This window comes from Penaeus japonicus, unplaced genomic scaffold, assembly GCF_977035675.1.
Source record: "Penaeus japonicus unplaced genomic scaffold, GWHDUDI00000001_assembly GWHDUDI00000002, whole genome shotgun sequence".
NCBI classification, from domain to species: domain Eukaryota; kingdom Metazoa; phylum Arthropoda; class Malacostraca; order Decapoda; family Penaeidae; genus Penaeus; species Penaeus japonicus.
In genome coordinates this window covers 8423000-8440499 of record NW_028234404.1, presented here as the reverse complement: position 1 = coordinate 8440499, position 17500 = coordinate 8423000, and the positions used below count along the sequence as shown (strand labels likewise).

Sequence of the window (17500 nt, the reverse complement as noted above, 5' to 3'; positions counted from 1 at the left end):
CATAATTCGATTCATTCCTTTTGAACTTATGCAATATTTCACGTGATTTGCCATCTTCTTTTCATAACCGTTGACCTTTGACCTGACCTGTTCCCAGAGGAGTCCTCGGAGACGCAGCCGCCCCCAGACAGACCCGACAGCGCCAGGAGCACCGCGCCCTTGGTGGAGGCGGGGCAGGAGGGGGAGGGGGACGAGGGACAAGGAAAGGAGGAGGAGCAGCAGCAGAAGTGAGTGGACTTGTTTTAGGCAGTTTTTCTCTTTACTCTTATCGTATATCCCTGGCCTCACTAAGCCAAATAAGGTACAGTATGAGGAATATATATAGGCATACAACGAGGACCCTTTTGCTGAAAACACGCTAGAATTCGGAGACAACCTGCTTGCTTCCATCAGCAATGAGCAAAAAGAGCGCTGGCAAGAAGTCATGACCAACATTGACATGACCCACGACAGCAAGAAAGCCTGAACCACAATAAAAAAGCTGAATTGCAGCTGTGACCTCCAACCAGGTAGCTCGCCAACTGTTTTTAAACGGCAAACCACTCAACAAGGACAGGGGACAAAAAAGAAAATGAAGACGGACAAAGACCGAATCATGCAAAACAGCAATATAGACCTTGAACCGTTTACCAAAGAGGACCTGGCCACAGCTATCTCACACCTTAAACACGGCAAGGCATCAGGACTAGATGGGATAACTACAGAGATGGTAATGCACCTCAGAGCAAATGCCAAAGGATGGCTGCTATCTCTGTTAAACAACTGTGCATTATCCCTCAAAATCCCTAAAATATGGAAGAAAGCCAAAGTGGTGGCCCTTCTAAAACCTGGGAAAGACCCAACATCACCAAAAAGCTATCGGCCTATCTCCTTACTATGCATCTTATATAAATTATATGAACGCATGATCCTAGCACGAATCCTTGAACCAGTTGAACACCTTTCTCCTGATCAAGCCGGCTTCAGACCAGGCCGCTCCTGCTGCAGCCAAGTTTTAAACCTGACCCAATATATCGAAGATGGGTTCGAAACAAAACAGATAACTGGCGCTGTTCTTGTAGATCTTACGGCGGCATACGATATTGTGAACAACAGGGCACTCATCTTAAAAGTAGTCCAAACAGTACAGAATTCCACACTGGTTCACATAATTGAATCTCTACTTAGCAATCGTCGTTTTTATGTAGAGATGGATGGCAAAAAGAGTAGTTCGTACATCCAGAATAACGGACTTCCACAGGGCTCTGTTTTGGCTCCTGTTTTGTTTAATATCTACACGAACGATCAGCCGCAGTACCAGAACATACACAGGTACATATATGCAGACGACATATGCATTGCCACACAATCCAACAGCTTCATCATCATAGAAGAAAGACTTTCAGATGCCCTAACTACTCTCTCGGAATATTATAAGAAATGATACCAGAATGAAAACCCAAGCAAGACCCAGGTCTGTGCTTTCCACTTGAATAACCATCAAGCCAGAAGAAAACTGAGAATTAAGTGGAACAACAACGAGCTAACCCACCACCCCTATCCAGTCTACCTAGGAGTAATCCTCGATAGAACGCTCTCATTCAAAGAGCATGTCACTAGACTGATCGGAAAGCTCATGTCAAGGACCAACCTCCTCAGTAAACTTACCACCACCAGCTAGGGAGCCGACCCTAAAACTCTGAGACAAACTGTTCTAGCACTGTGCCACTCCACCGCAGAGTACTGTGCTCCTATGTGGGCAACGCCACGCCCATAAAATAGATACAGAACTGAACAAAACATATCGGATAATAACGGGTGTTCTAAAGCCAACACCCTTACCGGCTCTATACCGTTTAACTGGCATCCCACCACCTTACATCCGACGCGAAATAATTGCAAAAATTGAACGATACAAACAGCTGAATGACCCCAGACACTCACTTTTTAAACACCAAGAAGTGAGGCGAAGACTTAAGTCCTACAGGATGGAACGTTGGCGGGAATATGAAAGCGGGCATCAAAATGAAGACCTATCACTCCCAGATGAAACACTCCCCTTTGGTTCAAACCTAAGTAAAAAAGACTGGGTTACCCTTAACAGAGCAAGTGTAAAATTAGGGAGAACCAAGGACAGTCTCCACAAATGGGGACCTGACACCAGCCCCGACTGTCCATGTGGAGAAACCCAAACAATGAAATACATCCTCCTGGAATGCCGATTGGGTTCTCACTGCTCCGATTTAGATCTTAAGGAAGCAAACAATGCCGCCATACAATGGGTAAAATTTTGGTGCGATAAGATATGATGATTATCCCAAACCCCCAACCATCAACCCCTCAACCCCCAACCCCCAACCCCTCAACCATCAACCCCAACCCTTCAACCCCAACCCCAACCCCTCAACCCCCAACCCCAACCCCCCAACCCCCAACCCCCAACCTTTCAACCCTTCAACCCCTCAACCCCTTCCTCCTCACCCGCAGAAAACGAAAGAAGTTCACCCTGCCGTGGTGGTTCGTATACGTCGGCTGGGTCCTCGTCTTGATCTGCATCGCCGTGTCCTGTTTCTTCCTCCTCATGTACGGCATCATGTTCGGGAACTCGAAGACGACCAAGTGGGTCACGTCGCTCGTCATTTCGTTCTTCTCGTCCGTTCTTCTCGTTCAGCCGTTGAAGGTGAGGGGGAGGGAGATAAGAAATGAAATAACCAGGATTCCTATATGCATGTCAGTAGGCCTATACCAGCACCACCCTTGCAATTTCTTCACTTGTGGATTTACTCATCTCTTCTCAGATCTTCATCATTGCCATGTTGATCAGCGTCATCTGCAAGTCACGTGACCTGGACGAGGAGGATTCAGAGGAGGACGAGGAGGACCCCGAGATTTGCTCGGATGAGGAATGGCTGCATAGAGGTGGGTGAAGGAGGGGGGAGGGAGGGAGGGAGGGTGAAGGAGGAGGGAGGGTGGGTGGGTGAGGGTGGGTGGGTGAAGGAGGGGATGGAGGGTGGGAGGGTGGGGAGGACGGATGGGTGAAGGAGGGTGGGTGAAGGAGGGTGGGGAGGGTGGGTGGGTGAAGGAGGGGGGAGGGGAGGGAGGTAGGGAGGGAAGGGTGGGTGGGTGGGTGGGTGAGTGGGTGGGTGAAGGAGGGAGGGAGGGAGGGGAGGATGGGTGGGTAGGAGGAGGGGAGGGAGGGGGGAGAGGGAGAGGGAGAGAGAGAGAGAGAGAGAGAGAGAGAGAGAAAGAGAGAGACGGGGGGCAGAGATTAGGAAGGGAGAAAAAGGGGGGAGATATATGGAGAGAGAAATGGGGTTAGAGAGCTAAGGGGAAGAGAAGAGAGAGAAAAAAATGAAAAGTAAAAGAAAAACAGAAAGACAGAGAATTAAGAATCGAATCACACAACACCTGTCAACTTTCCCAATAGCCCTTCACACACACCCCTCCTCACCCCCTCCCATCACCACTCCTCATCACCCCCATCACCCCTCCTCATCACCCCCATAACTCCTCCCCTCACCCTCATCACCCCACATCACCCCCATCACCCCCTCCCATCACCCCTACTGACCCCCCATAACCCCTACTCACCCCCTACCACCCCCTCTCTCTCCCCCCCACAGCTACGAAACGCGAGAAGAAACTGAAACAAAAGAAGGTCGACCGAGAGACGCTTGAGCGGCTGAAAAAGGCGCGAGAGAAGGAGATCGAGATGTGGAATATCATTAAAGAGATCATATCCTATTCCATTTTCCTGTGGGTCTTCCTTACGCTCTCCTATGGTAACAGGTGAGTTTGTGTGTATATGTGTAGGATTAGGAAGTTGTTTTTTTTATAGTTTTTATTTAGATACTACGATTTATTTATTTATTTGTCTTTTTTTTTTTTTGTCTTTCTTTTGGATATTTTTTTGGATTTTATTGCCTGTTATGTTTATTCTTTTCGTATACGTTAAGGTTCATCTTTTGATTTTAGATTGTCAAAGTGTAATGCTATTTATATATCTTATCCCTATTTTTAAGTCCGTTATTCTTTCCATAACAGAAATACTTGAAATAATTCAAGCTTTCAAGCATTCTTTATACATCTGATCCTTGCATTTTAAATCCGTTATAACACCCCATTCACGTTAATCATATTAATTAATGCCCATATCATTCCCACAGTAAAACCAACACATCCGATTCAGTAACTCCCACTCACTATATAAGATGACACAAACAACCTTTATATTCCTCTTCCTCGCAGGGATCCGAACGCGTTCTACATGCAGAAGACTCTCAGAGAAGCGTTCATCCACGAGGGGGCGCTTGATGGAACGGACTACACTCGGGTACGTTGTGGGTCGTCGCTTCTCGTTTCGTCTTTGTTTCTTTTTTTTTTTTTTTTTTTTTTTTTGCATTGCCTTTTATTCTCTCATGGTGGTTCGCTTTTTGGATTAGTCTTCGTTCTGATCATCAAGCATTTTTTTTCCAGAGCTTGTGGAATTATGGAAAATATGGTTATAGTTTTTTTTAATAGCCTTAAATATTATATTATCCCGTGGTTCTTGGCATTATTATCTTTACATTTTTTACTTTACTCCCCTGGTAGCGCGTCCTTACCACTACTTCCTGTTGCTTTATGTTTTCTGTTGTTGTTGTTTTTTTCTCCCACTTTATTAGTCCGTTATTTTCTCCGCTTTATATAGCTAATCGTTTTTTTTTCTTCAAATCTCTAAAAAAAAAATAATAAACACTACATGCGTTACTAATATGCATGGCAAGAGTCTTTCTTCTTCTTTTCCTTTTCCTTCACCTTCTCTTTACTTATTCTCCTTTCTCTCTTTTTCCCCCCTCCCTTCGAAGGCTGTTCAATACCACGAATGTCCTTCCATTATTTTGACTACGGGATCGTTTGCTTTCCTCCTCTGTTGCTTCCTATTCTTATTTCCTCTCTTCCGCTATTCACGACCTTTCCTTTCTCTCCATCCACATGTCTCCAACATGTTCTGGTACCTCTTTCCTTACATACTTACAAACTTATTCCCCCCTCCCCTCTCTCCCTCTCTCTCTCTATCTATCTATCTATCTATCTATCTATCTATCTATCTATCTCTCCCTCTCTCTCTATCTCTCTACCTCTCTATCTCTCTCTCTATCTCTATCTCTCTCTCTCTCTCCCTCTATCTATCTATCTATCTATCTATCTCTCTCTCTATCTATCTATCATCTATCTATCTCTCTCTACCTATCTATCTATCTATCTATTTCTCTCTCTCTCTCTCTCTCTCTCTCTCTCTCTCTCTCTCTCTCTATCTCTATCTATCTCTATCTATCTATCTATCTATCTATCCATCTATCTCTCTATCTCTCTCTCTATCTCTCTCTCTATCTGTCTATCTATCTCTATCTATCTATCTATCTATCTATCTATCCATCTCTCTCTCTCTCTCTATCTATCTATCTATCTATCTGTCTGTCTATCTCTCTCTATCTATCTATCTATCTATCTATCTCTCTCTCTATCTATCTATCTCTTATCTCTCTCTCTATCTATCTATCTATCTATCTATCTATCTATCTATGTATCTCTCTATCTCTCTCTCTCTCTCTATCTATCTATCTATCTATCTACCAATCTATCTATCTATCTCTATCTATCTCTCTCACTCTCTCTCTATCCATCTCTCTCTATCCATCTCTCTCTCTCTCTCTCTCTCTCTCTCTCTCTCTCTCTCTCTCTCTCTCTCTCTCTCTCTCTCTCTCTCTCTCTCTCTCTCTCTCTCTCTCTCTCTCTCAATATATCTATCTATCTATATCTATCTATCTATCTCTCTCTCTCCACAGGTCTCCAACGCCAACATGTTCTGGTTCTACCTCAACCACGGCCTCATGACAGACCTCCGAGCCGACACACTCTACAACGGCAAACCACCCTATAGTCTCCGAGGTTTCTTTAACGACTGGTGCAACAGGATCATGGGTTATGCAATCATCAGACAGATCCGGGCGAAGAAGAATAGTTGCAGGTAATGGGGGGGTAGAGGGTGGGGGTGGTGGTAGGGGTAGGGGGTGGGGGGAGGGGAATGAGTGTGTAAGGGAGAGGGGAAAGGGTGTAGGGGTGTAGGTGAGTCGAGTCTGTGAGTGAGTATGGATACTGAGTTGGGGAATTTGTGAATGAGTTTGTGTGAGTAAAGAGTGTGGATGAGTGTGTAAGTGAGTAAGGATACTGAGTGAAGGAATTTATGAATGATAAGTGAGTAAGGATAATGAGTGAGGGAATTAATGAATGAGTATGTTGGCGAGTAAAGAGTGTAAATGAGGGAACTGACGAATTGGTGTGTAAGTGGGTAAAAAGGGAGAGTGAGGGAATGGACGAATGAGTGTAAAAGTAGGTGAGTAAAGAGCGTGGATGGGGAAATTCTTGAATGAGTAATTAATTCAGAAGTATGAAAGAGGGAAATAACGAATGAGTGTATAAGTGAGTAAGGATAATAAGTAAGGAAATTTATGAATGAATATGTAAGTGAGTAAAGAATGTGGATGAGGGAACTAATGAATGAGTGTGCAGATGAGTAAATAGCGAGAGTGAGGAAATGGAAGAATGAGTCTGAAAGTAAGTGAGTAAAGAGTGTAGGTGTGAAATTCATGAATGAGTAAGGAGTGCATTTGAGGGAATCGATGAATAAATGTGGAAGTGAGTAAAAAACATATAGGAGAGGATTATAAGTGAGTAAAGAGTGTGGATGAGGGAACAGATGGTTAAGTGTAGATAGAGGTATGTGAGTAAGAATGGATAAATGAGTAAGTGTGTTAATTGATAATCGAATTGAAAAAAAATGTAAGAGAATGAGTGAAGAGAAAAGCAAGTGCGTATCTTAATTACTAAATAGATTAATTACTGAATGTGTAATTAGATACATGATTAATGAAGGAAATCATCAGATCATTGTTATATTTTACGTTATTGTTTGTCGTCACCATCATCACACAGGCATGATGTTAGTCTTAAACCCTCTTTTGTTCATCATAGTATTCATCATCATCACCATCATCACCATCATCACATTCACCATAGTTCCCCTACCATTAACCACAGTATCATCAACACCACTTTCATCATCATTAGCAACTCATCACATCACCACTACCAAAATCACCACATCTCCCCAGTACTATTTACCATCACTTTAACTTCTCATCACCACTCTCTCCAACCAGAATAGCATCATCACCACATTCACCACAACCTCCCAACACTAATCACCATCAGCATCACCACATTCACCACAACTTCCCAACATTACCCCCAACCAGAATACCATCACCACATTCTCCGCAACGTAACCTCCCTCACCACCCTCCATCACCACCCTTTTTTCACCACCCTCATTCACCACTTTCCTTCACCATCCTCCATCACCACCCTCTTTCACCACTTTCCTTCACCACCCAGAGTGCCTTCAGCCATGAGGCCCGTCACCACCAACTGCAGCGGCTTCTCGAGTGTTGTGAATGAGGATAACGAAGACTATTGCGTGGGTTGGAAGCTCCCGACGGCAAGGACGAAGAACAGCAAGAGGTGTCGGAAGGGAGAGTTCAGGTGAGGTTATGTGTGGTTGTTGTGGTTGGTGTTGGATATGTGTGGTTGTTGTGGTTGTAATGGTTGTTATGGTTGTTGTTGGATATGTGTGGTTGTTGTTGGATGTGTGTGGTTGTTGTGGTTGTCGTTGGATATGTGTGGTTGTTGTGGTTTTATATGTTTGGTTGTTGTGGTTCTTGTTGTTGTTGGTGGTGGTGCTGGTATTATTGTATCGGCTTAGCTTAGATTGATAGTTGCGTCTACTTCATTTAGCCTGGTAGTTGTATTATAGTTGTACTGCCTTAGCTTATCTTAATGCTTGTAGTAACTTAATTTAGGCAGACACCTGTACCGCGATTCAAACTTACTCTAACACCTATACCAACTTACTTAAGTTACCCTAATACCTGTACTAACTAAAATCCCTCCAACCACCTGTACCACCTAGAGTACCCCCTAACAACCAGTTCCACCTAGAGTACCCCCAACAACCAGTTCCACCTAGAGTACCCACAACAACCAGTTCCACCTAGAGTACCCACAACAACCAGTCCCACCTAAACTTCACCCAACAACGTGTACCCTCACAGCCTCTCTCTCTCTCTCTTCCACCCCACCCCACCCCACCCCACACACACACACCCCAGGTACAGCACGGCCTGGGACCTGCAGAGCCTTCCGGTGTGGGGTAACCGTGACTGGTACAGTGGCGGCGGGTACGTCATCCACTTGAATGGGCCGACGCACGAAGTCTTGAAGAATTTTGAGTTCCTCGAGGAGAACAATTGGATTGACACCAGCACCAGGGCGGTTCTCATTGAGTTCTCGTCTTATAATTCTCAGGTTGGTGTCTAAGGAGGGTGGGAGGGGAGAAGGTGGGGAGGGGAGGGGGAGGGCGAGGGGAAGAGGAGAGGGGAGGGGAGGGGTAGGAGAGGGCTTGGATTATTTCGTTTTTTTTTTTTTTTTTTTTTTTTTTTTGGGGGGGGGGTATTGTTATTTGTCTTTTTTTTAAGGTTTAGTTATTCATTTGTTTTATTTGTCTAGTTTTGTATATCTAATTTAATTTCGTTAACAGCAACAGCATTCTGTTGTTATTAATAGTAGTAGTATTGGTAGTATCATTAGTATTACTATTACTATTACTATTACTCCTACTACTTATACAACCATTATTATTATTACTATTACTATTTCGACTGCAACAAAATTTGATATTATCACTACTAATTTTACCACTACGACTACTATTATTACTACTACTGCTGCTATCACTATTACTGTTGATGGTGCAACGTAGCAACAGAACTAATAACAAAATCACAACGATGTCCTGTTTTCCTTCAGGTGAACCTCTTCGGAACCTCAATCATCATAATAATAAGAATACCAATAATGATAATAATAAGAATACCAATAATGATAATAATAAGAATACCAATAATGATAATAATAAGAATACCAATAATGATAATAATAAGAATACCAATAATGATAATAATAAGAATACCAATAATGATAATAATAAGAATACCAATAATGATAATAATAAGAATACCAATAATGATAATAATAAGAATACCAATAATGATAATAATAAGAATACCAATAATGATAATAATAAGAATACCAATAATGATAATAATAAGAATACCAATAATGATAATAATAAGAATACCAATAATGATAATAATAAGAATACCAATAATGATAATAATAAGAATACCAATAATGATAATAATAAGAATACCAATAATGATAATAATAAGAATACCAATAATGATAATAATAAGAATACCAATAATGATAATAATAAGAATACCAATAATGATAATAATAAGAATACCAATAATGATAATAATAAGAATACCAATAATGATAATAATAAGAATACCAATAATGATAATAATAAGAATACCAATAATGATAATAATAAGAATACCAATAATGATAATAATAAGAATACCAATAATGATAATAATAAGAATACCAATAATGATAATAATAAGAATACCAATAATGATAATAATAAGAATACCAATAATGATAATAATAAGAATACCAATAATGATAATAATAAGAATACCAATAATGATAATAATAAGAATACCAATAATGATAATAATAAGAATACCAATAATGATAATAATAAGAATACCAATAATGATAATAATAAGAATACCAATAATGATAATAATAAGAATACCAATAATGATAATAATAAGAATACCAATAATGATAATAATAAGAATACCAATAATGATAATAATAAGAATACCAATAATGATAATAATAAGAATACCAATAATGATAATAATAAGAATACCAATAATGATAATAATAAGAATACCAATAATGATAATAATAAGAATACCAATAATGATAATAATAAGAATACCAATAATGATAATAATAAGAATACCAATAATGATAATAATAAGAATACCAATAATGATAATAATAAGAATACCAATAATGATAATAATAAGAATACCAATAATGATAATAATAAGAATACCAATAATGATAATAATAAGAATACCAATAATGATAATAATAAGAATACCAATAATGATAATAATAAGAATACCAATAATGATAATAATAAGAATACCAATAATGATAATAATAAGAATACCAATAATGATAATAATAAGAATACCAATAATGATAATAATAAGAATACCAATAATGATAATAATAAGAATACCAATAATGATAATAATAAGAATACCAATAATGATAATAATAAGAATACCAATAATGATAATAATAAGAATACCAATAATGATAATAATAAGAATACCAATAATGATAATAATAAGAATACCAATAATGATAATAATAAGAATACCAATAATGATAATAATAAGAATACCAATAATGATAATAATAAGAATACCAATAATGATAATAATAAGAATACCAATAATGATAATAATAAGAATACCAATAATGATAATAATAAGAATACCAATAATGATAATAATAAGAATACCAATAATGATAATAATAAGAATACCAATAATGATAATAATAAGAATACCAATAATGATAATAATAAGAATACCAATAATGATAATAATAAGAATACCAATAATGATAATAATAAGAATACCAATAATGATAATAATAAGAATACCAATAATGATAATAATAAGAATACCAATAATGATAATAATGATGATAATGATAGTACTAATCACAGTAGTGATAATGATAATAAGGATATTGATAATTGTGGTAATAGTTGTGATAGTAATAATGACATTTATAATATTAATGATAATAATAAATAACATGATAATGATAATAATAAGAATATGAATATTATGATTAATAACAATTAAGTAAAATTCGAATAATGCTAATGTCGAATGATAATAATGATAATAATACTGATAATGAGAATAATGATATGAATGATAACATTAATAGAAGAAGCAATAGTCGTAATGATAATATTAATATTTATGATAATAATAACAATCATAATAATAAAAATGACAATGATGATAGTGATAATGATGGTAATGATAATAATAAGAATACCAATAATGATAATAATAATAACAACAACAAAATTAAAACGCCATACATCACCCACTTGCCCTAACCTAACCTAACTTAACCACCCCTTCCCCCCTTCCCCTCCTTCCCTTCCCCCCATCTAGGTACTACGCCACCTACAAAGTGTTAGAAGTGTTCCACCAGACCTACGGCAATGGATACGTTCGCTTGCAATACGCTGCATCCTTAGACGAACTCTACGGATACATTGTCGGATTCGTCGTGTTTGTAGGAACGCTCAAGTTCATCAAACTCTTGAGATTTAACAAGAGGATGGGTGAGTAAAGTTTGTTATTGTTAGTATTATTGTTCTTTTTTTGTTTATTTTGTTATTATGCTATGTCGTGTTTTTTTATGTTATGTCGTGGGGGTTATATTTGGTTTGTGGAAGTGTGTTGTACTGTCCATGCGATATATATTAGGTAGGGATTATATAGATAGATTACTGATATGTTTTTTTTTCCGTTTGGTTAATAGTAGACATAAATTATTTCATGTTTGAATGAACAAAGATAGACTGGAATATTATTTTCTACTCGTTTTCTTTCTTTATTTTAGGCCACGTCTCATCTTAGAGCTACATTAGACAGCTAATATTATTACATTATACAGACGTCTTCACATATATATTTTTTTCCCATTTTCCCCGTCAAGAAGTAATCATACTCTCTTCTCTGACGTCACACAGGTGTTCTCTCCGCCACCTTGAAACAATGCTGGGATGATCTCAGCGGTTTCCTCATGGCGTTCTTCCTCTGTTTCTTCTCCTTCGTGGCGATGTTCTACCTGCTTCTCAACATGTACTTAGAAGGTTTCTACAACTTCGTAACGGCCGTCGAAACGTGCTTCAGTATGATGCTCGGTAAGTGGCCCTCACAGGTTGCTATGCTTACTGAGTGGTGGTCTACGGTTGTTATCGAAGGGGTAACTTAACTTTAAAGTGACAAATCGGAGGTGTATTTCGGAGTGATACGTATATTAGCGTAATGATAAAGGAGTTTCATGAAAAAAGACCTCCGCACAGATCAAAATATGAAACGAGAGAGAATTTTGTGTCTGTTAAAACGAGGTTCCATTAGCTTGGCAATGATCCATAGTTTATGATCGCCTCAGATGTCTGTTAAATATCACTACTATAAATGCGTTTGGAAGCAAAATCCAGAGGAGAGTAAATGTAATGTAACCAAAAAGTGGGTGGTTAGGCGGTTAGAGATGAACTACAAAACATTATATGAGATTTCGATGATTTAGATAACGTTGCCAATTGTGATGATCCTTTTCTCAAAAATGATAGGAAAATTGATTTTGATACGTATAACTGTATGGCTGTATCTTATTTCCAAAGGCAAATTCCAATTCGAAGAGATGAAATCGGCGTCTGAAATTGTGCCCATCATGTTCTTCGTGTTCGTGCTGTGCAACTCGTGGGTTTTGGTCAACCTTCTTCTCACTCTCATCATCAAGGCATTCCAACAGGTAATATATTATGTTTGTGTAGTTTTCGTGTTGTTGTTGTTGTTGTTTTTTTTTTTTTTGTACGGTTTTAAGTCTATCTCTGTTCTATCTCTACTTTTGTTTTGACTCTTTTTCTTTCTCTCTCTCTCTCTCGCTTATTTTCACCTTCATGCTCTCTCTCTCTCTCTCTCTCTCTCTCTCTCTCTCTCTCTCTCTCTCTCTCTCTCTCTCTCTCTCTCTCTCTCTCTCTCTCTCTCTCTTTCTCCCTTCCTCTTCAGTCACACACAAACGAATAATAAGTGAACATCCACAATTTTCCTTTTCAAATTAATCCCTCCCTCTCGCCACCATAAGAGACAAATAAACGATCCAATAAATCACAAAATAAATGAACGAATAAATAAAATAGATAAATAAAACAACGACCTTCAAAATCATAAAATTACAACAATAAAAACAGGTGAAGTACGACATCATGAGACAACCGAATGAATATGAGATGGTAGCCTTCGTGTGGGGTCGCTTCAGCACCTACCTCGGCCTCGGGGGTCCAACCCAGGTGAACCCAACTCTTGAGACCACGGCCCCAGCGTCCGGAGACTCTTCCCTCGACCCCCTCTCAGGTCACCAGGGGTCGGAGGCCGCAGGGAACGATAAGGTCAAAGAGCTCCCTGATAAAGTGGACAAGTAAGGGACCGTTTTTTTTGCGTGTCTTTTTTTACTTCGTTTTCTATGTTGTGGTTGAAGATGATGGGATGACTTATCTAAAAAAAAAATAGGGAATTAGTTGTAACAGCAGTGATCTCAATAATGATCATGAAAATTATGTAATGAATAATATGAATTGTTATTTTTTATTACTGCTATTATCATCATCACAATCACCACCATATTACGCCTATAACCTTATTGCTACATTGATACTGCCTTCCCAAATAAAACACACTAAACCCCTTCCCTTACCCTTCCCTAACCCCTCACTCCACCTACCTACCCCCCCCCCCTTCCTCCAACCACAGGTTCCTTGACTACCTGAACGACGTCTACTTCGGCGGGAGTCTCGACGTCGCCAACAAGGACGCCCTCAAGACGTCCTTCAAGAGCAGCTACGGCGGCGGCGGTCGTGGCAAGGGCTTCTCCGGTACGCCCAAAAGCGGGAAGCCACGGAGCGCAGCGCGGTTTATGAGCGGGAAAGGAGGTGGAAGAGGCGCGGGGGATCGAGGAGCGAGTGCAAGGAGTGCAGGGGGGGCCGACCTCGGGGGAGATCCTTTGTTCGATGGCCCGAGAGTTAGTAATCAGCTCCAGGTAAGTTCCTCCTAAGAGTTCGTGATAAGTTCCAGATAAGTTCCTCCTAAGAGTTCGTGATAAGTTCCTCCTAAGAGTTCGTGATAAGTTCCTCCTAAGAGTTCGTGATAAGTTACAGATAAGTTCCTCCCAAGTGTTTGTGATAAGTTATAGATAAGTTCCTCCTAAAAGTTTATAATAAGTTCCAGATAAGTTCCTCTTAAGAGTTCGTGATAAGTTCCAGATAAGCTCCTCTTAAGAGTTCGTGATAAGTTCCAGGTAAGTTCCTCCTAAGAGAACGTGATAAGTTCCAGGTAAGTTCTCGGAAGAGGAAATCGTGATAGAGATGTTAATATTTGTAATATCAAGAAAGATGTGTAATTAACTAGATATTTTAAATGTTACATGATATATAAATATTGTGAGACAGACCTAGTACAAAATATTATGTGTTAGTGAATTTATAGATGCAATATTCCACATACATCCCCCCTCCCCACCCCAAACAAAAAGATATAAATAGATAAAAATAATAATTAATTAATAAATTAATTAGAAAAAAAGAGAAAGTAAAAATAACTTGTACCTAATTTCCTTTCTATCTATTTTCCTTTCTAAGAGTAAAAACATCAAAGACTAATCAATCATTCTTATCTAATTTCAGGCTGAGTTAGATGACGTGTAAGAAGTTGTCTTCAACCTCCATTGGTATTGCAATGCTGATGCTCTGCAAAGAACACGGAGTTCTGAAATCTAGAAAGTGATGGAAATAGCAACTGTGAACAGGGGTTGATATGCTCATGAAAAAGGGAAGAGTTTTTGGTACAACAAAAAAAGGGGGGGGGGGGGGGGGGGGGGGGGGGGGGGGGGGGGGGGGGGGGGGTAAAAAAAAAAAATAAAAAAAAAATGAAACACAGAGACATTTAGTATAAAGGTAGAGACAGGCCCACACACTCACACATTCTCCCAATTTCTGCCTTTCCATTTCTCCCTCTCCCTCTCCCTCTCCCTCTCCCTCTCTTCCCTCTCCTCTCCCCCCCTCTCCTCCCTCTCCCCTCCCTTCTTCTCTTTCTCTTTCTCTCTCTTTTTCTCTTTCTCTTTCTCTCTTTCTCTCTTTCTCTCTTTCTCTCCCTCTCCCTCTCCCTCTCCTTCTCCTTTTCCCTCTCTCCCTCTCTCTCTCCTTCTTGCACACACATATTTTCTCTTTCCCGACATTCTCTCCGTAGAGATTCAGAGATACAAGTACTGCACATGAGCAGTATAATTTTTTATTTAGTATAAATTTCATGTCTCTCTTCACTAACTTCAGTAATAAGAATTATTCAACTTTTTTTTTCTTTCAAATATGCACATACAGGCAGTTATTCATAGTGAAAGAAAAAATATATATATACCAGTATTTCATAATATATCAAATAATAGAATGAATGATATAACCAATAAAAGTAACTAATAACAATAACTAAATGTGATACGTTGAGCAAGAACATGACAATACGCTTAGTGAAAAAAGGTAAGATCAATAGGCTCGACTACACTATGTACCCTGTGATATTTAGTGCCTTGCATGAAGTGCCTTGTTAAGTTGTAAGTCAGACAAAGTATATAATATTGTATTTATAAAACAAAGTTAATATATAGATCTATAATAATGTATAAGAAAGGTTTTTAAACAAATAGTGAGTTTGTTTATAAATATATGTATATATATGTATATATATATATATGTATATATATGTATATATATATATATATATATATATATATATATATATATATATTTATATATATATATATATATATTATACTAAGATGTTTTGCCTTATTTTTTCCCCAAGCTATGCTGACATATATTCAAAGGACACAAATAGTCATAAGTGTGATAAACGACCAACTCAGTGTACCTAGGTTTAAAAGTTGAACATTATGAAACATTAAATTATAGCAGCATCCAAAAACTTAAAATTATTTCTCCTAATTAGTAATAATATCAATAGACACAAATAAAACCACAACAAAGTAGGTTCCACTGAAGAATACAAGAATGTATGCAAAAAAATGTTTATTACTCTTGTTTTACACTCCAAATCAACATCCAGAATCACATGAACATAATCACATATAAAATCTGAGTGAAAATTTAGGTCAAGATTAGATTTCTTTTAAATGTCCTGGAGAAGGAAGACACAGAAGAAAAACAAAAACAAAAAAACAAATAAATCAACAATTTATCAACAGTCATCTACAACCAAATGACTTTGAACAAACAAAAAAATTCTTATTACAATATAAAAACCTCAAGAAAAAAAACAAAAAGTGAAAAAGGACAAGAAAACAGAGGGAGGATGACCCTGCATACTTAGGTTATAAACAATAAACATGTTCAAGTTTAGCATCACTAGACACACAATTAAACTTCACTTCAATAGTAACCATTACAAAAAAAAAAACAGATATAGACATTGAGAAAATTACAGCAATATAGATTCAAGTTAAGAATACAAGAAAGTTAGCAGAAAAAATACAATGTTCTTGCTATACACTGCAAAACCAGCTAGCATTTATATACACCTATACACTGGATAAAAAATGCAACAAAAAGAAACTTTGATTATTAATTTATCATAAGTCATCTAAATACAATGACTTGAAACATAATTTATTCATGCAATAAAAAAAAAAAAAAATGAAAATGGAAAGTGTGATAATGGCAAATGGAAGAGGAGGAAAAAAGGGAAAGGAAGAAGATAAAAGGAAAATGAGGAAGAGGAAAACGGAAAAAAGAGGAAAAAAGGAAAGGGAGGAAGAGAAAAAAAGGAGGAAGAAAAAAGAAAATGGAGAGGAAAAAAGGAAAAGGAGGCAGATGAAAACAAGGAAGTGAGAAGGAAGAGGAGGAAAAAAAGGAAAAGAAGAGGAAGAGGGAAAAAAGGAAAAGGAGGAAGAAAAATGGAAAAAAGGCAAACGAGAGAGAAAGTCAAAAAAGGAAAAGGAGGAAGAAAAAGGGGCAAATGAAGAAAAAAAGAAAAGGAAGAGGAACAAAATGAAAATGAGGAAAAAGAGGAAAAGGAAGAGAATGTAAAAAAGGAAAAGGAGGGGAAAGAAAAGGATAAAGAGAAGCAGAATTGACAAGGAAGATAGAGGCAAAGGTAACAGACTCAATATTTTTATGCTTCCTAATAGAATATATCAACATATATATTTCAAAAAATCTTTCCAAAAAACGCTCAATTTTCACTAATCTCCTGGTCTATTATCCTTACTATAACCATACTTCTTTTTCCCACCTCCTCAATCTGCTTCAAGTGCCTGTCTCATCAACGGTCTTTTGCTCCCCTTGTGCTTCACCTTTCTGAACCTCTTGGAGTTCTTGCCGAGGACCTCACTTCTCTGCTGATTTGCACTGCCCGAAGTATGTGGGGTTGGCACTCTTCCTGCCGACTGGCCCTTGACCATCCCTAAAGGCCTTGATGGCATTGCTATTTTCATTCTTTGGGCTTGGACATCATCTGGTGGTGGAAGATATGCCTGTCTATTCCTGAAACTACCACCTCCCACTGTATATTTGCCAGGAACAGGAGTTTGTGACTGGTTTTGACTCTCTATCCCAAAACGCTCTTGGCCGTGCATGACCACATTCCTTGCAATGTTACCG

The 17500-nt window shown here is 38.3% G+C and overlaps 2 protein-coding genes across 4 annotated transcripts in view; one reads left to right on the top strand and one right to left on the bottom strand.

The window, feature by feature from the left end:
• LOC122249297 (polycystin-1) overlaps window positions 1-14669 on the top strand; it is a 64536-nt gene extending 49867 nt beyond the window's left edge. Inside the window, exons 48-62 of the mRNA XM_086544873.1 lie at window positions 98-227; window positions 2467-2659; window positions 2778-2898; window positions 3603-3768; window positions 4228-4312; window positions 5808-5989; window positions 7417-7563; window positions 8190-8385; window positions 8887-8909; window positions 11214-11386; window positions 11798-11971; window positions 12455-12585; window positions 13025-13251; window positions 13584-13869; window positions 14513-14669. Of these exons, the coding sequence (XP_086400999.1) occupies window positions 98-227; window positions 2467-2659; window positions 2778-2898; window positions 3603-3768; window positions 4228-4312; window positions 5808-5989; window positions 7417-7563; window positions 8190-8385; window positions 8887-8909; window positions 11214-11386; window positions 11798-11971; window positions 12455-12585; window positions 13025-13251; window positions 13584-13869; window positions 14513-14533 (2255 nt within the window). The 3' untranslated portion in view covers window positions 14534-14669. The remainder of the gene's footprint in view (window positions 1-97; window positions 228-2466; window positions 2660-2777; window positions 2899-3602; window positions 3769-4227; window positions 4313-5807; window positions 5990-7416; window positions 7564-8189; window positions 8386-8886; window positions 8910-11213; window positions 11387-11797; window positions 11972-12454; window positions 12586-13024; window positions 13252-13583; window positions 13870-14512) is intronic.
• Window positions 14670-15873: 1204 nt separating this feature from the next.
• LOC122249294 (uncharacterized) overlaps window positions 15874-17500 on the bottom strand; it is a 33101-nt gene continuing 31474 nt past the window's right edge. For 2 of the 3 annotated variants that reach the window (XM_086546849.1, XM_086546845.1), the window contains exon 19: window positions 15874-17500. This exon is cut by the window's right edge and continues 350 nt beyond it. In XM_086546849.1, the coding sequence (XP_086402975.1) occupies window positions 17137-17500 (364 nt within the window). In that variant the 3' untranslated portion in view covers window positions 15874-17136. The other variant, XM_086546852.1, reaches the window with a different exon arrangement.